This window comes from Archocentrus centrarchus, unplaced genomic scaffold (assembly GCF_007364275.1).
Source record: "Archocentrus centrarchus isolate MPI-CPG fArcCen1 unplaced genomic scaffold, fArcCen1 scaffold_24_ctg1_1, whole genome shotgun sequence".
In the NCBI taxonomy this organism is placed as follows: Eukaryota; Metazoa; Chordata; class Actinopteri; order Cichliformes; family Cichlidae; genus Archocentrus; species Archocentrus centrarchus.
In genome coordinates, this window is record NW_022060255.1 from 475,355 (window position 1) to 498,638 (window position 23,284).

Consider the following 23,284-nt stretch of genomic DNA (forward strand, 5'->3'; position numbering starts at 1 on the left):
TGAAGACTGTTATATAAGCTGCACACAGACTACTTTACACTGTGTCAAAGTGTCATTTTGTCAGTGTTGTCCCATGAAAAGATATACTTAAATATCTGCAGACATGTGAGGGGTGTACTCACTTTTGTGTTACACTTGTCAAGTGAATTGAGATCTTGATTGCCTGATAGCCTAAGCTTGGTACTAAGTGGACAATCATAATTCAAATATATAGGATTGTTAAAGAGTGAACTAAATGATTTAAAATCAAATGTTGGAATGTAAGTGTATCACAGAAGTGTGCAATGTATTAAGGAATTTGTGAAATCACTGAGCTAAGGGTAAAATAAGGAACTCAAAACTGTTGCTTAGAGATGAGTAAGAACTGTCATGTCCTGGGCCGTTGGCCCAGCGTTTTGTGTTAATAAGTTTATTTCCTGAGTTTGTCCTCCCTGTATGTTTGTCATGTTCCCAGTGTTGTGACTTGTCTGCGTGTTCCTTGGTTTATCACTTCCTGTTTTATTTTGCCAATGTGATTCCTTGTGCTTTGTGTTTAGCTTTGCTTCCCCTGTGTAATTAGTTTCATTTGCCTCACCTGTTGTTCCCTGCTGTTTCCTCTTGCCCTGATTACCCAGTGTGTATTTAAGCCCTCAGTTTTCATTTTTTCTCTGTCGCGTCGTTGATGTTGTGTGCCCGTGTGTTCCTGTGCTCCCTGTGGTTCCCCTTCGTCTCCCTTCTGAACGGTTTTTGTATTGTTTTTTCCCGTTGAAATAAATCCCTTTTAAGTTACGCTGACTTCTGGAGTCCTTTGTGTCAGCCATTCCTCGCCTGTTTCCTCCCCGGCCATGACAGAACGACGCGACCAAACTATGGACCCCGCAGATATAAGGACCCTCTCTGAGCAAGAAGAGAAGATCCAGGAGCTCAAGGATTTCTCCGAGAGAATTGTTCAGGCCCCCACCAGTCACCACCGGTTAATACAATTAGCTTTCTGTTGTGGACTTATTTCGTCCTCCACCTGGCTCCTCACCCATCCTGACACCGCTTCACTTGCCCATTCAATAATCATGCTCCGAAAGAACCTACAATATGAACTGCACAATATTGGCCGCCCAGTCCAGGGCAGGGACTCAAATTTTTTTCTTCAAGCCATCACTAATGCACCTCTCCTGCAGCCAGACGGCTTATCCTCGTCTCCTCCTCTCCATGGCCCCTCATCGCCACCGGCACTGCCTTGCTCTCCGGCCCTGCCATCTTCCATTCCACTCACCTCTCCCCAAGACCCGAGCGGTATAACGCCGCGGACATTGTCACCGCTTCACGCACCGGCCACCACCTCCGTGAGTACCACCGGGCTCGATATTATTGCGGCAAGTGATGAGACTTTTTCCCACTCCACCGTCGCGCAGCCCGACCTCTGTTGGCTGCCGCAAGATGTAGAAATCATTGATTCTCCTCTGCTAGTGGACATTCTGGATGCAGAGAATCGTGCCTCCCACTCCAACAGAAAGCGGAGGAAGCAGCGCACCCGGCATCGTCACGCTCCCCCCCGGTCGCGCTCGCCCCTGTCTGCTGTGATGCCAGCTCGTCTCCAGGAGCCCCAGGTTCCGCCAGCCTCTGTGAAGCTCTCTGCACCCATTCCTGTTTCGCGGGGGGAGGCAGCCACGGACGGGCTGACCTCTGCGCCCGTTCCTGTTTCGCGGGGGGAGGCAGCCACGGACGGGCGGACCTCGGCGCCCGTTCCGGTCCCGCGGGGGGAGGCAGCCACGGACGGGCTGACCTCTGCGCCCGCTCCTGTTCCGCGGGGGGGGGCAGCCAGGTCCAAGCCTTCACAGCAGTTTTCAGTGTCGTCCACAGTGCCTCTTCAGCCTGTCTCTCAGTCAGCTGTAGCTCCAGCCACCTCCCAGTCTCAGTCAGCTGTAGCTCCAGCCACCTCCCAGTCTCAGTCAGCTGTCGCTCCAGCCACCTCCCAGTCTCAGTCAGCTGTCGCTCCAGCCACCTCCCAGTCTCAGTCAGCTGTCGCTCCAGCCACCTCCCAGTCTCAGTCAGCTGTCGCTCCAGCCACCTCCCAGTCTCAGTCAGCTGTAGCTCCAGCCACCTCCCAGTCTCAGTCAGCTGTCGCTCCAGCCACCTCCCAGTCTCAGTCAGCTGTCGCTCCAGCCACCTCCCAGTCTCAGTCAGCTGTCGCTCCAGCCACCGCTCAGTCTCAGTCAGCCTCTGTAGCTCTCCCCGCTTCACCTTCCCCAGAGCCAGCTCTCCCCGCATCAGCTCCCTCAGCCTCAGCTCTCCCTAGTTCTCAGTCTGTCTCCACGCAGTCAGCTCTCTCTAGCTCTCAGTCAGTCTCCACGCAGTCGGCTCTCCCTCAGTCTGCTCCCACGCAGCCAGCAGCTCTCCCTCGCCCTCAGTCAGCTCTAGCTCCAGTCGCTCTCCCTCGCCCTCAGTCAGCTCTAGCTCCAGTCGCTCTCCCTCGCCCTCAGTCAGCTCTAGCTCCAGTCGCTCTCCCTCGCCCTCAGTCAGCTCTAGCTCCAGTCGCTCCCCCTCGCCCTCAGTCAGCTCTAGCTCCAGTAACTCTTCCTCGGTCCCCAGTGTCAGCTGTTTCAGTGCCCTCTCAGTCAGTTCCCTCAGCCCCTGTCTTAGTTCCTTCGGTTTTGGTCCCAGTTCCCTCAGCTCCTGCTCCTTCTGTAGCTCCAGTTGTGTCAGCTCCCTCTCAGGCCCCAGTGTTAGCTAGCTCTCGGTCTGTTTCCATGCAGCCAGATCTCCCTAGCTCTCGGTCTGTTTCCACGCAGCCAGATCTCCCTAGCTCTCGGTCTGTTTCCACGCAGCCAGATCTCCCTAGCTCTCGGTCTGTTTCCACGCAGCCAGATCTCCCTAGCTCTCGGTCTGTTTCCACGCAGCCAGATCTCCCTAGCTCTCGGTCTGTTTCCACGCAGCCAGATCTCCCTAGCTCTCGGTCTGTTTCCACGCAGCTAGATCTCCCTAGCTCTCGGTCTGTTTCCACGCAGCCAGATCTCTCTCGCTCGCAGTCTGTTTCCACGCAGCCAGATCTCCCTAGCTCACAGCCCGCTCTCTCTGGCTCCCGGCCTGCTTCCACGCAGCCAGTCGTCTCCCGGCCTGCTTCCACGCAGCCAGTCGTCTCCCGGCCTGCTTCCACGCAGCCAGTCGTCTCCCGGCCTGCTTCCACGCAGCCAGTCGTCTCCCGGCCTGCTTCCACGCAGCCAGTCGTCTCCCGGCCTGCTTCCACGCAGCCAGTCGTCTCCCGGCCTGCTTCCACGCAGCCAGTCGTCTCCCGGCCTGCTTCCACGCAGCCAGTCGTCTCCCGGCCTGCTTCCACGCAGTCCCCTGCACCTCGGCTATTCCTCGAGCAGCCCCTGCTGCTCAATAAAGCAGCAGTGTGCCCTGTTCCGCGGTCCCAGCCTACGCATCCGGTGCCTCACTATGTAGGCCCCGTTCAGCCCATGGGCTCAGCTCACTCCAAGCCGATGGGGGTCTCCGCTCAGTCCGAGCGCTCCGCGCCAGAGGGTCCCGCTCAGTCCGAGCCGATGGGGGTCTCCGCTCAGTCCGAGCGCTCCGCGCCAGAGGGTCCCGCTCAGTCCGAGCCGATGGGGGTCTCCGCTCAGTCCGAGCGCTCCGCGCCAGAGGGTCCCGCTCAGTCCGAGCCGATGGGGGTCTCCGCTCAGTCCGAGCCAGGGGGTCCCGCTCAGTCCGAGCCGATGGGGGTCTCCGCTCAGTCCGAGCCAGGGGGTCCCGCTCAGTCCGAGCACTCCGCGCCAGAGGGTCCCGCTCAGTCCGAGCCGATGGGGGTCTCCGCTCAGTCCGAGCGCTCCGCGCACGAGGGTCCCGCTCAGTCCGAGCCGATGGGGGTCTCCGCTCAGTCCGAGCGCTCCGAGCCAGGGGGTCCCGCTCAGTCCGAGCCGGTGGGGGTCTCTGCTCAGTCCGAGCGCTCCACGTCACCCGAGGGTTCCCCACCAGAGCCCGGGGTCGCCCTTCTCCGCCGCCGCATGCCCCGCGGTCGGCCTCCAGTGTCTGCTCCCCGTCGCCGCCGCCGCCCGCCCCGCGGTCGGCCTCCAGTGACCCCTCCTCGTCGCCGCCACCGCTGGGAGCGCGGTCGGCCTCCAGTGACCCCTCGTCGTTGCCGCCGCCGCTGGGAGCGCGGTCGGCCTCCAGTGACTCCTCCTCGTCGTCGCCGCCGCCGCTGGGAGCGCGGTCGGCCTCCAGTGACTCCTCCTCGTCGTCGCCGCCGCCGCTGGGAGCGCGGTCGGCCTCCAGTGACTCCTCCTCGTCGGCGCCGCCGCCGCTGGGAGCGCGGTCGGCCTCCAGTGACTCCTCCTCGTCGTCGCCGCCGCCGCTGGGAGCGCGGTCGGCCTCCAGTGACTCCTCCTCGTCGCCGCCGCTGGGAGCGCGGTCGGCCTCCAGTGACTCCTTCTCGTCCTCGTCGCCGCCGCCGCTGGGAGCGCGGTCGGCCTCCAGTGATTCCTTCTCGTCCTCGTCGCCGCCGCCGCTGGGAGCGCGGTCGGCCTCCCTCGTTGGGATTTTGCTTTGTGGCCCCTTGGCCTCTGCGGCCTCCTGAACTGTGTGTTTTTTGTTTTTGGATTTCCCACTGACTCCCCTGAACTGTGGACTGTTTTTTCCCCTGCTGTTTTTTGTTTTGTCATAGCTCCTGGACTGTTCCTTGTTTCGACCCCCTGTTTTGGACATTTGGAGCTCTCCGGCCTTGTGCCGTCGCTTTTTGTTTCATCCGGTTGTTTTTTTTTTTTTTGTTTTCTCATCCCCGTGTTTTTGCTCTGATTTTTGGACTGTATTCAGCTTGTGCCATTGCTTTTCTTTGTTCTGTTCCTTTTGCTTATTGTTTTTTGCCCCTGTGCTCTACCCTTGCTCCAGTGCTTCCTTGTGTTTTTGGGTTTGTTCCTGACTTTGTTTGCTCCCTGTCTGTTTTGTTTCGGGCCCTCCTTCCTGGTCCCCCGCCTCCCGCCCTTGTCTGGTTTTGTTTCTGGTTTTGGCCGTCGGGAGCCGGCCTTTGAGGGGGGGGTACTGTCATGTCCTGGGCCGTTGGCCCAGCGTTTTGTGTTAATAAGTTTATTTCCTGAGTTTGTCCTCCCTGTATGTTTGTCATGTTCCCAGTGTTGTGACTTGTCTGCGTGTTCCTTGGTTTATCACTTCCTGTTTTATTTTGCCAATGTGATTCCTTGTGCTTTGTGTTTAGCTTTGCTTCCCCTGTGTAATTAGTTTCATTTGCCTCACCTGTTGTTCCCTGCTGTTTCCTCTTGCCCTGATTACCCATTGTGTATTTAAGCCCTCAGTTTTCATTTTTTCTCTGTCGCGTCGTTGATGTTGTGTGCCCGTGTGTTCCTGTGCTCCCTGTGGTTCCCCTTCGTCTCCCTTCTGAACGGTTTTTGTATTGTTTTTTCCCGTTGAAATAAATCCCTTTTAAGTTACGCTGACTTCTGGAGTCCTTTGTGTCAGCCATTCCTCGCCTGTTTCCTCCCCGGCCATGACAAAAACTGAGTTAAAAACATGTTAAGGCATGTTAGATAAGATAAGATAAGATAAGATAATGTTTGTCACATGCACAGTTATACACAGTACAATGCACAGTGAAATATATTTTGTACCTGCAACCATATATACACACACATATAAATAAGAAGAATAAAAATAAAAATAAGTAATTCACACTATACACTATACTCTATATACTATACACTATACACACTTTTACGTGGAATTATAGATTATAAATTATAATATTTACATTGTGCAATAATGGTCCAGTTAGGGCTCAGACTTGAGCAGACGGATGGCTTGTGGGTAAAAACTCTTCTTCAACCTTTCAGTCTTAGTCCTCAGGCAGCGGTAACACCGGCCTGATGGGAGCAGGGAGAAGAGAGAGTGTCCGGGGTGGCTGGATGGCTGGAGTGAGGAGGTGATGAATGTCTTGATGAGTTTCTCAAAACATTTCATCACCACAGAGGTGAGTGCTATGGGCCTGAAGTCATTGGGGCTGCTGGGGTGTGGTTTCTTTGGGACTGTGATGGGCTTTTTGAAGCAGGTGGGAATCACACACATTTTCAGTGAGAGGTTGAATATCAGTGTAAACACAGGTGCTAGCTGGTCAGCGCAGGTCTTAAGGACATGTCCACTAATACCGTCTGGTCCAGCCGCTTTCCTGGTGTTTACACGTCTAAGCGCCCTCCTCACGTCGCGATGTCGATGTCTCCGCCCGCGCTGCTGCGAAACATGTCCCAGTCAGTTGAATCCAACGCACCCTGCAGAGCGGCCTCTGTTTGATCAGACCACCGTGTCACTTCTCTCACAGCAGGGGGTTCCTGCCTGAACCTTTGTTTGTATTTCGGCATGAGAAGGACAGAGGTGTGATTGGAAGAGGCTTTGCTTTGTATCTCTCTTTGAATGGAGAGTAGCAGTGGTCTAGGGTCCTCTCTCCTCTGGTGGGGCAGTCTATGTGTTGAATAAACTCCGGTATCACCTTTTTCAAGTTTGCACTGTTAAAGTCCCCGGCTACGATGAGAGCCGCATCACGCTGGTTAGCCTGATAGGTGGAAATAGCCTCATGTAGCTCGGATAGTGCAGTGTTTGTGTCCGCCTGAGGTGGAATATAGACGGCGCTGAAGATGACCGAAGTGAACTCGCGCGGCAGGTAGTGGGGGCGGCATTTCAGGGTTAGGAGCTCCAGGTTAGGCGAACATGACTGTTTCAGAGGGACAACATTCCTACTGTCACATCAGTTGTTATTAATCATTAGGCACACACCTCCTCCTCTTGATTTTCCAGACTCACTCATTCTGTCCGTGCGATGAACATTGAAGAACTCCGCCGGCTGTATGGCGTGGTCCGCTATGAGGGGGGTCAGCCATGTCTCCGTGAGACAGATGATGTTGCAGTCCCTTATGTCCCTCTGAAACTGTATCCTGGCCCTGAGTTCGTCCAGCTTGTTATCCAGTGAATTATAAAGTCAAGAATTAAAGCTAAAGCTAATATATACAAACAAAGCTTATTAGCAGGTACGACGGCTGCTGACCTCACCGGCGCTATCTTGATATTGACATGTTGAGACATGTCCTAGAGTGGAAAAGTACCTAAAAACCCTTATGGCAGTAGGAATGAAGTAATGGTTAAGTTTAAGCACCCTGATTGGATGAAGGGGATGGGGTGATGATCTGTCATGATGATGCGAGTAAGCTAGGATGGCTCTTAGATCTAGATTATAAAAGAAGCATTAAACGAGAATTTCAGGAATTTCTTCCCCGGACAAGAACTGCTCTGCTGAGAGGATTGGACCAAACCCTCTGCGGATGTTAATTTGGCTTTCAGCAGTTCTTCGTGTTCTCCCTGCTTCGCAGTTGAAGTTGGACGGGGCTTCGCTTTAGGATTTCTATCTTTTGGACTTTGAACTGAGTCAGAGAAGATTTCTGGATTACCAAGGGAGGATTATAAAGAGGACAGTTGACAGAAGGACAGAAATATCTTTCTTTTGGACTTCTCCTTTTTCCCCACTTCACGGAGGCAGTTTTTAACGGACTGGATTTTGGGTGTGGTCGCTTTGGCCGAGCAACTCATTCGAAGCCTTTCCTTCCTCAAAAAGGATTTTAAACTAAATTCAATATTTTTCCATTTCCCCCTTCTTCAGCAACCCAGCTCATAAGTAATTCTTTCTGATTTAAACTTAATAGTTTTGAGATTAGTAATGGTTGATTTGAATTGATTCTGAATTCTGAATTTTGAGTTAATTGTTGAATTCTGAGAATTGATTGAAATTGATTTTGAGTTATTGCAACTTGCTTGAGCTGAACCTGCATAATAAAATTTGACTCTAAAAAATCAGAAGTGTTTTTCTGATAATTATTTCCCCTTAAAGGTACACTAAGTCTCATGACAGTAAAACTCTAGGCAACTTAGCTCTAACATCTAGCTCTGTTTGATCACACTAGTCTACAGATCCACTTAAACTAAAATTATGTCCCTAGGGCTTTCTGCCTAGCCTTTAAATGTTAACCTGGCACGAAACAAGTGCACGGATCCATTAGGGGTAAGCCACTACCACTGACGGGATTGTTCCTCGGGGCAAGCTGCAGGAAGCCTCCCTGACTGGCAGCACCGGAGGAACAGAGGAAGCGGGGCAGACGTCAGGATTAACGGTGGTTAGAAGCCAGGCGAGTTACCCCGCCACAGCTTTAAGTAGAGCTACACTTGATTCAGTAGGAGTAATACTCTGCTGTCACAACTGAACCTGTGGGATCTATCACACTGTATATTTTACTGAAATTGCTTATCTGAACAACCAATGATTTATAAAGGAAAATCATGAAAATTGTCAGCAGTGCCCAAACTTTTTTCATACCACTGTACAGGCCCTACAGCCCAAATTAAAGTGAATGGGATTCTCTCTGGGCCTAGATCTATATTACGTGGGTGTTGTCAAGGCTGTCCAGGGCTCTTCAATTTAATTATTGAGCCACTTGCTCAAGTTATAAGGCAAGATCGAGATTTACAGGGTATATTAATAAGGCACTCAGCATACAAGATATTTTGGTCAGCCTCATGAACCCAGAGACTGGGATCTCCAGGCTAATGAGCTTGTTAAAATGGAGGGCAACTTGTCAGGCTATACTCTCAATATTGAAAAAACACAAGTCTTCGCCTTTACCTTTAACCCTGCACCTGACTATGAAGCAATTTATACATTTAATTGGCATTCTAGCTCTATTAAATATTTATGGGTAGGACTAACAGAGGAGGTATCTGATATCTATGCTGAAAACTATCTGCCTATTAGCAAATGCATAAAAGCAGACCTAGATAGATGGACCCCTCTGTAGTTACACTTAGGTAATAGAATAATGGTGATAACAACAAACATCTTACCCAGACTGCTCTACCTGTTTCAATCACTACACATTCAGATTCCCAACTGCCAATTTAGAGAATGGGACAGGATCATCTCTCCCTTTATTAGGAATGGTAAAGACCCAGAATAAGATTTAAAACTTTACAACTACCCAGATCTAGAGGGGAAATGGGCTTCTCATGTCTCAAAGACTACTACATAGCAGCACAGATAAGACCATCAATGCTGTATCAACAACTATACAGCAAAATGGAAATCTATAGAGCTGTCACAGTCGAACAAGCCATTACAGAGTTTATTAGGCAACCCGGTGGCTCCCAACATGATACCCAGAATCACTGGATCAAACTCACAATAAATACTTGGTTAGACATCATGAAACAGTTTAACCTCCAAAATAAAACTGGTGTATTAAGGTGGCCAGCACATGATCCTGACTTTGAGCCAGCTCAAATAGACAGAAGTTTCACCCAATGGGAAAAGCCAGGGATCACTGTGATATGATTCTAATTGATAATCAAGAGCTCATTGATTTTAAAACCATGTGTGAAAGATATACTTTAACCCACCAGGATCTCTATAGATACCTGCAGCTCTGTCATTACTGTGCTAAACATATTAAAGGTTCTCTTAAAGGGAAAATCTCACACAAATGTTTATTAAGGCCTAAAACTCAAAACTGCACAAGAAAATAATTGGAGAATTTTACTGGAACAGAACTGAATCACAAGGCCGCTCAACAACTTATATTAAGGAGAAATGGGAGGAAGAATTGGACATTATAATCACACATGAGGATTGGGGCACTATAAGTGACACACAAAACACTACAAAGAGTTCACAAATGTGGAGAAACTTCTCCTGGAAAAACAGTGTCAGATATTTTATAAGCTGATACAAAGATCTAAACAGACTGACCTTCCACCTGAATGCTGGTGGGAATGTGGCTGCTGCCCTGCTGGCCACGTGCACATTTTCTGGAGTTTGTCCTGTTCTTAAATATTTCTGGCAAGGTGTTCACAGCTCTGTTAAAGAAATCTGGACTATGGTATTGAATTCACCTGTTTGTCCTTCTACCTGGGAAGTATAAACCCATCATTACCAAAAAAGTTTATCTCTTAAAAATCTTTATGACGGCGAGCAAGAAGGCCATAACAAAGCAGTGGCTTAGCAGGGACCTGCCCACCATTAGCCAATAGATTTCAATTGTTAATAACATTTGATGCATGGATCATCTGACTTTCAGCCTAAGGCTGCAAAAAAAAAAGGCAAAAACCCTTTGGGATAAATGGGACACATACCTTTCAGAAAAGTGTGAAAATGTTTGTACTTGATTTTTTCTTTTCTTTTTTTCTTCTTCTCTTTTCCTTTTTCGCTCTCCTAACTCTCACTGGATGGACATTGATATTGTTTTGTATCTCTGATCTTTCCTTTAAAACCCCCAAACACTCTGTTCTGTTTGCATTCATGTGTGATTCTTTATATTCTGAAAAACTTTGAATGAAAATTAAAGTGTAAAAAGAGACTTATTAAAAGTATCCATCATAGCTGACATGACATTTTTAGTGGAGTCATCTTCTGCCTTTTCCACTCTACCTAACTCTCAGGCTGCTGCAGGAATCCACAGAAATGAAAGAACAAATCGACTCAAATTCACCAAGATTAATATAAATATGTCAATATGAAAATATCATATCCATAAAAATCATCCTTAACAGCTGACATGAAGTTCAACACATTCCTCTTCTGTATCGTCAACTTTAAATGTGTTCAGAGTTTCATCTCAGAGCTCTGCAACATTCACAATAAGTTAAAGGACAATTTTGTTCAAGCTCATCACAGTTAATGGAAGATCCATCCATCCATTCGCTTCCACTCATCCTGTTCAGGGTCGCGGGGGGGCTGGAGCCTATCCCAGCTATCATAGGGCGAGAGGCAGGGTACACCCTGAACAGGTCACCAGCCTGTCGCAGACAACAGACAACATCCACACTCATGCTCTCATTCATATCTATGGGTAATTTAGAGTAGCCAATTAACCTAACCCCAGTAAGTGCATGTTGTCATGTCGGGCTGTGTGGCTGGAGGGGTTAGACCCAGAATGCAGGACTCAGGAGCCAAAACTGAACTGAAAGGGTGTTTATTAAATGCTGACAAAAATAAGAAAGCTTCACTGGGGAGGACAGGTGCCAAACTAAATACAAAAGTATGGAGAAACACACAGTGAGGGAGCACTGAAGACGACGCGCCAAAGAACAGTTGAACACTGAGGGCTTAAATACACAATAGGTAATCAGGGCAAGAGGAAACAGCAGGGCACAGCAGGCGAAGCAAATGAGACTAATAACATAGGGGAAGCAAAACTAAACACAAAGCACAGGGAACACAAGACTGTCAAAATAAAACAGGAAGTGACTGACCAAAGTACACGCAGACTAGACACAGGGGACTGGCACACAGGACAGAGACGCAGACAAGTGAAAACACTAGGAATAAAACTCAACATGAAAACACAGGAGGTCAGGGTCAAGACAAAATGACAAAACAGACAAGACCATGGAAGCAGGGGAGACAGGGACAAAGGGAACAAGAGTATCAAAACAAACTGGAAAATAACAAAACTCAGGGAAAGTAAAACTAAACACAAAACGCTGGGCAGACGGCCCAGGACCATGACAGTACCCCCCCCTCAAAGGCCGGCATCGAACGGCCAAAACAGGAAACAAAACCAGACCAGGGCAGGAGGCGGGGGACAAGGACGGAGGGACCGAAACAAAAACAAAACCGGGCAGGGAGCAACAAAGGCAAAACAGAAGCACGAGCACAAGGCCAGAGCAACAGTCCAAAAAACAAAAAAACAACACAAGGACAAGGAAGGACAGGGGCCAGAATGGTGCATGAGGCCAAAGGGTCAGCAATTAAAAGCAACAGGATGAAATAAAAAGTGACGGCACAAGGCCGGAGAGCTCCAATGTTTAAAACAGCAAGTCAAAACGAGGAACAGTCCAGGAGCTACAACAAAAACAACAACAGCAAACGCCAGGGGAGAAAATAGTCCAACAGTTCAGGGGCCATCCAGGCCAAGGGGCCAAAAAGCAGAGTCCAAACCAGTTGGGTGGCCGCCTGCAGCTCCAGTGGCAACGCCGAGGCGACGAGACAGGAGGTCGACCGTGCTCCCAGCGGCGGCGGCGATGAGGAGAGGAGACGGGAGGCCGACCACGCTCCAAGCGGCGGCGGCGACGAGGAGATGAGGCAGGGGGCCGACCGCGGCACCAGCGGCGGCAGCAACGAGGAGACGAGACTGGAGGCCGACCGCGCTCCAAGCAGCGGCGGCGTGATGAGGCAGGAGGCTCGGACTGAGCCAGACGCTCTGACCGAGCGTGACCCTTGGGCTTCAGATGCAGCTCCGACTGAGCCGGACCCTTGGGATGAACAGGTGAGGCTCCGGATGCGCAGGCTGGGACTGCAGTGCAGGGCACACAGCTGCTTTATTGAACAGCTGGGGCTGCTTAGAGGATTGCCTAGGTGCAAGTGATGGTGACTGCGTGGAAACTGGCACTGGGGAAACTGACTGCGGGGGAACTGGAGTCAGGGGAGCAGGAACTGAAGGGACTGGGACCGGGGGAGCAGGCGCAAAAGGGACTGGGACCGGGGGAGCAGGAGCAGAGGAGACTGGGACCGGGGGAGCAGGAGCAGAGGAGACTGGGACTGAGGCTGCAGGGGGAACCAAAACTAAAGGAGCTGAGGGACCAGAGGTGGGAGTAGAGGGGGGAACTAATGGGACCTGAGAGACCTGGGAGACTAAGGGGACTTGAGCTGAGGTGACCGGAGTTGAGGAGGATGAGGGGACTGAAGCTAAGGAGGATGAGGGGACTGATGCTGAGGAGACTAAAACTGAAGGTGAGGGGACTGAAGCTGAGGAGGATGAGGGGACTGAGGATGAGGGGACTGAGGATGAGACTAAACTGACCGGAGGGACCAAGGGGATCAAAGAAAGTGAAACCACTGGAGGGAGCAAAGCTGAGGCGCTGGCTGTGGGGACCGGGCGAGCCGGCACTGGGAGAGCTGAGACAGGGGGAGCTACAGGGGCTGGAGCTACTGCTGACTGAGGAAGAAATACGGGGGCTGGAGCTACTGCTGACTGAGGGAGAAATATGGGGGCTGGAGCTACTGCTGACTGAGGGAGAAATACAGGGGCTGGAGCTACTGCTGACTGAGGGAGAGCTGAAACAGCGGGCAGAGGGAGAGCTGACACTGGGGACTGAGAGGAAGCTGACACTGGGGACTGAGGCTGAGGGGAAGCAGATATGGCTGACTGAAGTTGCAGGGAAATTGGTGGTGCTGACACAGTGGGCTGAGGGAGAGCAGCAGGGAGAGCCAGCACTGGGGAGGCTGAGACAGGGAGAGCCAGCACTGGGGAGGCTGAGACAGGGAGAGCTGGCTGAGGCTGAGGGGAAACGGACACTAGGGAGACTAAGGCCTCTTTCCCACCAACAGGGTTCCGGAGCCCGTGCCGTAATTTGAACCATTAGGCGGGTTTTCCACCGCCGAAACACTCGGTGCTCGGCAGAAAAACGGGTTCAATTCCGGCCCCGTAAGCTAGCTGGTCTCGAACCACAAACGCGTGACGAAAGCGGCAGAAGGGCGTGACTCTGCCATTTCAACATCAAGTTTTCTACCATATTACATGTGTATTACATGAGAAAAGTGAAGCGATTTTCATGGCTGTGAATTAGGTTGGGCTCTAAGGCTGAACTTGCTGCTTTGTATCAGTTCATATCACAGAAAAAAGGACAATCGCTAATCTCTGTCTGTGTTTACCTCTGTGCTGCACACAGACACTGCAGTAGTTTGGTTTGGACCATAAAACGTATTTGCAGCACAGAAAGGGGAGGGTGTTCTCCCACGTTTGTGCCCTTAGGCTTCCGTGTCCAGACGAGGACCCGCCCACACTCATACGTAAAGGAGCAGTTCACAGGAACGCGGTGGAAACGCGGGCCCGTTCTTAAGCGTTTCGCCGGTTCATTGGGAACAGCACGGGCACTGGCATGCGAACCGGTTCCTCGGCGGAGGGAAAGTAGCATAAGGGGACCAAACCTATGGAGTGAGCAGGAGCAGAAGGGACTGACACTGGGGGGTGAGGGATGACTGCTACGGGCGGCGTGGCTGACTGAGGTGCTGCTGCAGGCTTTGGTGCGGAACAGAAACGGGTGCCAGAGCAGGCTCATCTGTGGCTGCCCCCACCCGCGGAACAGGAGCGGGTGACGAGGCATGAGGCACAGTGGATGGAGCAGCAGACCCACTGGGGTTACCCCCAGGTATGAAACACACAGTCTCTGGGGGGGGGCTAAGGCAGCCTCTACAGTCTGTAAAGCGTCCATAGTCTTGAAACACACCGTGACAGATTTATCAGTGACAGTCTCTATGTATGACATGGTGGAATTGAATGGGCCAGAACAGTAAGCAGGTGTAATGGAACGGATTATTTGGATTACAAGGTCCCTTTTGTGAGACAGGTAGAGAGTCCAAAAGCCTGGGGTAATTGGACACTACTCTAAGCACGGTGTGAGCCATGGCTTCCCGAAACCCCTCACTGGGGCATTTGAGCCATTGCTCACACAGTTCCACAGTATATTTGTGGGTGTCCTGCTTAAACACCTCAGACGGAGAAACAAGTCTACTAACAACATGAGAGGCATCAGAAGAGCCGGTGTATGGAGGGACATAACTTTCTGGCTGGGTCTCTCTTTTGCGGTGCCGGGAGCTCCGCCTCCGCAACCCCGCTGTAGGTAGTGAAAGGGGAACGGAGCCGGCAAATGACGAGACAGGAAGTGGAGAGTCTGAAGATAGCGTGAAGCCGCCGAGCTTAATCCCCGGAGGCTCAGGCGGCGGGTGCACCGCGTGGCACGGCCGGTGAACAATGCAGCGACTGCTGAAGAGGAGCGCGTGGTGAGTGGAGATGCTGGGGTCCTTTTCCGATGCTGGGACCTCTCAGGGCGTGGCGTGGGTCCCGAGAAGACGTCTCAGGAACCGGGGCGAGCCAGAGATTCCACCCCCACTTTTATCTCACGTAGCGAAGAGCCGCTTGCTGCCGCTTGCTGCCGCTCGCTGCCGCTCACGTAGAGTTGAGTCCGTGGGGTCGCATCGTTCTGTCATGTCGGGCTGTGTGGCTGGAGGGGTTAGACCCAGAATCCAGGACTCAGGAGCCAAAACTGAACTGCAAGGGTGTTTATTAAATGCTGACCAAAATAAGAAAGCTACACTGGGGAGGACAGGTGCCAAACTAAATACAAAAGTAAGGAGAAACACACAGTGAGGGAGCACTGAAGACGACGCGCCAAAGAACAGATGAACACTGAGGGCTTAAATACACAAATATAATCAGGGCCAGAGGAAACAGCAGGGTACAGTAGGTGAAGCAAATGAGACTAATAACACAGGGGAAACAAAACTAAACACAAAGCACAGGGAACACAAGACTGTTAAAATAAAACAGGAAGTGACTAACCAAGGTGCACGCAGACTACATACGGGGGACTGGCACACAGACACGGGGCAGAGACACAGACTAGTCACAGCACTAGGAATAAAACTCAACATGAAAACACAGGAGGTCAGGGTCAAGACAAAATGACAAAACAGACAAGACCATGGAAGCAGGGGAGACAGGGACAAAGGGAACAAGAGTATCAAAATAAACTGGAAAATAACAAAACTCAGGGAAAATAAAACTAAACACAAAACGCTGGGCAGACGGCCCAGGACCATGACACATGTCTTTGGAATGTGGGAGGAAACCGGAGTTCCAGGAGGAAACCCACGCAAGCACGGGGAGAACATGCAAACTCCACACAGAGAGAGACAATAATATAATGATAACATTATATTTAAAAAAGTTAACTGTGGAACACAGCTCAACAGAGGAAAAGCTATTTTTTTGTTATTTAAATTTAATTTTATTTAAATGTTTTTGAATGGACTGAAAATAAAGTTGCACCAGCAAAATTCCTGCTTTAAGAAACATTAATGGTACAGAAATATCTCATATCCTGGTCAGACATACAGTCAAATATTAGAGAATTACAATAAAATAAGGAATAAATGGCAGATAATACAGACCCAGTTACTTCATCTATTCAAAGGACTGTACCTGGTCTGTCTTGATAGTTTATATGTTGCAATAAGAACAATAAGTAAGCAGAGGAATTGTATTTCTGTTATATTCATCAGAAGTTTTTGGAGCTTTTATTTTGACATTTGTATAGGCAGGAAGTGCTGAGAATAGTGGGGAAAGCATGGCTGCACACTGAAGTCATTTATGTTACATCCAAAACAATCCTTCGACTGGATCCTTCAGAAAGCACTGGCTGTGAATTCTATCAGTTCTTTACATGTATGGAGATTTATAATAGTATGTTTTGTGACATTTTCTCTCACCCTTTGTGAATATAATGGTTATAGCTTCTGAGTCAGTGATACATGTGTGCTTACCTGTTACCTGCACTTTTGTGTTAATCTCACATTATATAACTATAGGATGGTTACTTTGATGTCTCTTGTGTTGGTGTTTAACTGTGCTTACCTGTAGATTATATAACAATCTATTGAGAGTTTTCTTTTATGTGTCTTTGTAGTTTCACTCCAGTTCATGGACGTCAGTTCAGTGTGATTGCTATGTACGACGTCATTAAAGGAGCAAGTACGCTCACTTTCCTGGCTCCAGAAAAGGAGTTTGGCTGGCTGTTTATCTATGTTCACGCTCAGGGAGTACAACATAGAGAGAGAACAGTATAGTACCTGTTGGTTGGTCACTCTGTGAGGCAGAGTTACTGTCGAGTTCATTACCTGTACTCTCCACTCCTGAAGTCTTTGGACCGTCCTGTGGAGACAGACATGTTTCAGCTTCATCTGCAGAAATGAGCCACACAAGGCTAAAAACAATGATGTCTCTGTCCTGAGCAGAGGGCGGTCCTAACCCCTCAGATTTCTCCTCATTTAACCAAATGATTTAAATTAATTGGATCAGAAGATTCCTGAAAGATCCAGATAGTATGTGGGACATGATTCCACCTTTCAAACAGCAGGTGGTCTTCACTTTTATCCTGGACTAAAAGTTCAGCAGCACCTTCATCAGAAAGTCTCTGAGTCCCAGATCAGGAACAGCAGGTCCAACAAACTGTTACTGACAGAATAAGAACTCTGTTCTCACTCTTCCTTATAAGGATGTGCTGCCCAACAATATTAAAGAACTGTTATGGAAAATGATACAGAACTGTTACCCACTGAGTTCTGCTCTCTGTAAATATGTCCCTGATATTACAGACAAATGTTCTTCCAAAACTCCATGCTGGAAACTCCAGAACACGGATCAGTGTGAACATGTGACTCTGTTTGGAAGGATTTCCAGGTTTAAACTCAGACTTTGGTAAAGAAAGTGTACTTAGAGAACATGACGTCATCCCGTTATTCCACCAACAAACAATATGTTCATTATTTTAGCCAAATTCACTCCAACTTTAACAACAGATGAAGAACAAGAGGAACAGAGAGAAGGACGGAGGAAGAGGACATTATTCAGAGGAAGGAGCTCCATCACTGACCTGTGCATCCTCCTTGTTATGATCTGAAGACTTGAAGAGACTTACAAATTTGTTTTCTCTTTCTGTGGAGCAGACAAACAGAGTGATTCTGAGCTTTCCTAAAATGTTGGAAATATCAGGATCAGGACAGCAGGAAGCGATCAGTGACACTGATGAAAGCTGCCTGGCTTCATGAACATGGCAGAGCTGTGCAGTGATTCTGTCCTAGAGATCAAACTGAGTTCCTACCACTCAGTGCTCATCAATGACATCACTGAGACAAACTGCATTTCCCCACACAAACAACAGCAAACAGGTTGAATCAGAATTTTGTGCAGTCGTGTTTGTAAAGCAGCATCATCAGATGGACAGAAGTCAGTTTATCAGAGCAGCTTTGAAGGAACCAAAGAGAAGAAGCTGTGAAGCTCTGAGGAGTCAGACAGCAGGTGGAGACCTTTGACCTCTGTGACCTCTGAGGCTGTTTGACTCTTAGTCCAGAGTTTAAAAATAAACTCTGAGTCGGTCCCAGAGCAGCTGATCAGAGATCAGTGAGCCTCAGCGTGTTCACCCTGAGATAAACAGCTGTGTGAGTGGAGAAAGAACGCCATCATGAAAGGAGCTCTTCAGCTCTGATTGGATGAAGCTGATCTGATATTAGTAACCAAGGTAACAGACTCCGCCTTCTTTCTTTCCTAAATAAAAACTGTTTGGTTGTTTTCTTTTTATTCCAATAATCAGTCAAATTTAATGTGCTGATGGATTTATTTTAATAGGATTTAAAGCAGCTCTGCCTGAATGTTCCCAGTGTGAGCATTTCTAATGTGATCGACTCTCAGCTTCACTCAAACACACTAAATTATCAGTATTGATAAAATCATTTTAATGATCCATCCATCAGTGTGCACAAGCTCTTTGATCCAATGATCTTCTTAAACTCAAATATAATTGTTGTTGTTATCATGAGTTTATAAAATGACAGTTTTACAGGAAAAGCTGAAAATAAAATAAAGCCCATTATTATTTGTGATGAAGACGCCACAGCACAGTTAGTGTTTACTGACATTTATGAACACAAACATTAGTTTTAGTGTTTGAATCTGATGATGGATTCATTTCTGACTCCTCACAGAAGTCCAGTGTGTCGCTCAGATTTGGTATAAAAACATGAATTCACTTTATTTGATTAATAAATAACAAGATTATTGTTAGCTTGAAACAAGTTTCTAAAATATTTCTGTTTCCTTGTTTTTATGGCAGATAAATGTGTTAAACTCTGTAGCTCACATTCCCATGATGCATCAGGAGCTGTTTGACTTGGATCTTATTCATGGAGGATTGTAATGAGGACAAACAGCTGTTCCACTCACCTCTGACACTGAGAGTCACTGATTTCTGTAGCAGCATGAGTCCATCCTTGTTGCAGACGGTGCAGGTGTAGACTCCACTGTCAGTAAGTTGGAGGTCTTTCAGGGTCAGACTGAAGTCTTTATTTTTCAGGGCATTGTCAGGCATCTCTGTGCGGCCTCCATAAACCTGATCCTGTGAGAGAGGCTGTTTCTGGCTGCTGTCATACAAGAGGACCATCTTGTCTTCAGGGTGAGTGAGTCTCCACTGCACTTTGACCTCTGGAGGAAGCTCATCTGTGATTTTAAACGGCATCAGGACAGACTTCTGGCCCTGTGTCACCTCCACCACCCCTGCCTGGTAGTCTGTGAGGAGAACAAAGCAGAACATGAGCTGTAGAGACTGAAACAATGAGAGATGTCAGTGAGTGTGATCCTCCATCATCTCCTCTGCTGTGGAACCAGCAGCTCTTCACTCCTGATTTCACTCATTGAGGACAAACAGCTGTTTGTTACGGCCCTAGAAGGACCTGCTGTGACTTCTTGACCCTCTGAGTGTGGTTTGCATTCTCCAGCATTGGGCGCCACCCCTTTTGGTACAGCTGACTCAATTCAGCAATCAAGCTGGAGTACTTAAGGCCAGAGAGAGGAGAGCTCCAGTGCCCGTGATTCCCTGAGAGTGTCTTCGTGTAACAGCTTGTGAACAGTGTTTTGCAGCTGTTTGCGCCTGCTCGGTGGAGAGCACAGCGGTTGTATTGAGTGAGGCCTCTTATCTTATGTTCTTCATTTGTTGATTAACTCCTGTGTTTTCTTTTTCATTTTCATAAGGTGATAGTGGCCTGTCTGCATCTTTTTGTTAAAATATTAATAAAAATATTTTATTTTACCAGTTTTGCTTTTGTGTTGTCTTTCTGTCAACCTGGACACTTTTTGTTACTTCACCAAACCCCCTGGACTGTTTAGGGGAACGTTACACTCACCTCTGACACTGAGAGTCACTGATTTCTGTAGCAGCATGAGTCCATCCTTGTTGCAGACGGTGCAGGTGTAGACTCCACTGTCAGTAAGTTGGAGGTCTTTCAGGGTCAGACTGAGGTCTTTATTTTTCAGGGCATTGTCAGGCATCTCTGTGCGGCCTCTATAAACCTGATCCTGTGAGAGAGGCTGTTTCTGGCTGCTGTCATACAAGAGGACCATCTTGTCTTCAGGGTGAGTGAGTCTCCACTGCACTTTGACCTCTGGAGGAAGCTCATCTGTGATTTTAAACGGCATCAGGACAGACTTCTGGCCCTGTGTCACCTCCACCACCCCTGCCTGGTAGTCTGTGAGGAGAACAAAGCAGAACATGAGCTGTAGAGACTGAAACAATGAGAGATGTCAGTGAGTGTGATCCTCCATCATCTCCTCTGTTGTGGAACCAGCAGCTCTTCACTCCTGATTTAAGACAGCTGTTCCACTCACCTCTGACACTGAGAGTCACTACTTTCTGTAGCAGCATGAGTCCATCCTTGTTGCAGACGGTGCAGGTGTAGACTCCACTGTCAGTAAGTTGGAGGTCTTTCAGGGTAAGACTGAGGTCTCCAGTATTTATTTGCTCTGTCTTCATCTCTGAGCGTCCCTGTATGTGAGACTGGTTTTGTCCTCTCTGATACTCGTGGACTTTCTTGTCTTTGTGTTTCCACTCCACTGTCACATCCTCAGGGTTGCTGACTTCAGCTTTAAATGGCAGCACGACAGACTGCACCCCGTTAACTGTTTCCACCATCTGCACCTCAAGAACTGAGAGGAGGACATGAAGCAGACAGACAGAAAGACAGACAGACAGATGTCAGTGAGTGTGATCCTCCATCATCTCACAGCTTCTACATGTTGGATTCAGACTGAGGACAAACAGCTGTTTTTCTCACCTGTCATATTCAGTGACACCACTTTCTGAAGCAGGATGTCTCCACCCTTGTTGTAGACGGTGCAGGTGTAGCCACCATGGTCACTAAGTTGGGGGTCTTTCAGTGTCAGACTGAGGTCTTTAGCTCTCAGTGGATCTTCATTCATCTCTGTGCGATCTCTGTGATCCTGGTCCTGTAGCAGAGGTTGGGTTTGGTTGCTCTGATACTCATGGACCTTCATGTTTCTGTGTTTCCACTCCACTCTGACATCCTGAGGAAGCTTTTCTGTAAATTTAAAGGGCAGCAGGACAGACTTCTCCTCCTTTATCACCTCCACCATCTCCAATGGATAGTCTGAGAGGAGAACGGAGCAGAACATGAGACAGACAGACAGACAGGCAGATTAGCTGTGCTTCTAAAGGCCACAACTCATCAGGTGGGTGAAGGATGCAGGAGGTCCATCAGAGCCTTTCAGCTCTGCAGCTTTGTTAATAACTACACAAAAACATTTGGAGGTCTTCATGGACCAAAAGATTTTCACAGACGTTTGTTTTTAGAGTCCTCCATCTGCAGCTGATCATGTTCTAATAAACCAGCTTTTTAGCCATGAGTGCAACAAATCCATATAACATTAAATATAGATCCAAGATCCTAGATCCAAGATGGCGCCGCGAATGGATGCCCTGGTACTTCGGTGCGCTCTGTTTTGTTTGTTTTTGTGCGTTATTTCTGTGTCTGGACACTCTTCTGGGTATTCTTACACCAGAGAAGAGCTTTTCAACATTAGGTCCACAACACCTTCGGATTTATTTCCTGTTTTTGTCGCATCTGCGGCGGGTTTATTACACACTCTGGCCCAAAAAGTGAGACGCCGAAAGAGAGGGAAGCGCGCTGGCGTGCTTGTGAGGCTAAGGAGACGTGGATTACGCACAGCCTTACCTGGGATTTTCCTCTCCAACGTGCGTTCACTTAGGAACAAAATGGACGAACTGATACTGATGAGGAGCATGAATAGAGACTTTTCCAAATCCTGTGTGTTATGCTTCACGGAGTCATGGCTGTGTGAGGAGATACCGGACTGCGCGCTCCAGTTGGAGGGATTTCATCTCCTCCGCGCAGACCGGCAAGCTGCGCTTTCCGGCAAGGCTACAGGTGGAGGAGTCTGCTTCTACATAAACAGTGGCTGGTGTACGGATGTGACAGTGATTGCTAAGCACTGCTCTCCCTCACTGGAATATCTTTTCATTCACTGTAAACCATTCTACTCTCCGCGGGAGTTCGCTTCATTCATACTGGCTGCTGTTTACATCCCGCCGGACGCGGACGTGCACGAGGCCCAGTGCGCGCTCACAGAGCAGATTCTGTGCATGGAGCGGACATACCCGGACTCTCTTATCATCGTACTTGGGGACTTTAATAAAGCCAGCCTGAGACAGGAACTTCCCAAATATAAACAATATATCACATGTCCGACCAGAGAGGAGAAGACACTAGACCACTGCTACAGCACGATAAGCGGGGCTTATCACGCAGTGCCCCGCGCTGCACTCGGCCTCTCTGACCACGACATGATCCACCTGATCCCCGCGTACAGACAGAGGCTGAAGCTCTCAAAACCTGTGGTGAGGACAACAAAGCAGTGGACCCGTGAGGCTGTGGAGGAGCTCCGCACATGCTTCGAAACTACAGACTGGGACTCAATGAGGGCTGCCTGTGACAGTCTGGATGACTACACGGACACTGTAACCTCGTATATCCACTTCTGCGAGGACAGCATTGTGCCATCACGCACCAGGGTGTGTTATAACAGTGACAAACCCTGGTTTACTCCCAAACTGAAGCAGCTGTGGATAGAGAAGAGGGAGGCTTTTAAAAGTGGGGACAAAGACTGCTACAAAGAGGCCAAGTACAGGTTTAGCAAGGAAGTGGCCACTGCTAGATCACATCACTCTGAGAATATACAGCAGCAGATCTCAGAGAACGACGCGGCCTCTGTATGGAAAGGTTTTAGGCAGATTACCAACTACAAGCCTAAAACCCCCCACTCCACAGACGACCTACAAACTGCAAATAGACTGAACGAGTTCTATTGTCGTTTTGATGGTCAGTTCAGCAGCCTTCACACCTCCACCAGTCCCAACTACAATACAGCCAACACAAATATTCACCCCCCAACCTCCCCCACTCCCCACACCTCAGAGAAGCCCACATCATCAAGGACTCCCACCCCAGAGTCCCCCTCCTCCCCCACCCCCACAGTCTTTTGTATTCAGGAGGACCAGGTGCTAAAGCAGTTCAGGAGTGTCAAAGCTCGCAAAGCTCCAGGTCCAGATGGTGTCTCACCTGCCACACTGAGACACTGTGCTAACGAGCTTGCCCCATTGTTCACAAACATCTTCAACTCTTCACTGGAGGCTTGCCACGTGCCTGTCTGCTTTAAAACCGCTACCATTGTTCCTGTCCCCAAGAAGCCAAGGATCACTGGACTAAATGACTACAGACCTGTGGCACTGACTTCTGTGGTCATGAAGTCATTTGAGCGTCTGGTGCTGTCCCACCTCAAGTCCCTCACAGCCCCCCTTCTGGACCCCCTGCAGTTTGCCTACAGAGCCAACAGGTCTGTGGACGACGCCATCA

At 49.2% G+C, this 23,284-nt stretch overlaps 1 protein-coding gene across 1 annotated transcript; it reads left to right on the top strand.

Annotated features, from left to right (window-relative positions):
• The first annotated feature begins 809 nt into the window (after positions 1-809).
• On the top strand, positions 810-14,756 carry LOC115775833 (uncharacterized). Its single transcript, XM_030723356.1, has 4 exons — positions 810-1,603; positions 12,823-13,285; positions 14,044-14,157; positions 14,604-14,756. Exons 1-4 carry the CDS (start codon positions 825-827, stop codon positions 14,754-14,756), a joined length of 1,509 nt encoding a protein of 502 aa, XP_030579216.1. The 5' UTR covers positions 810-824.
• Positions 14,757-23,284: the final 8,528 nt, after the last annotated feature.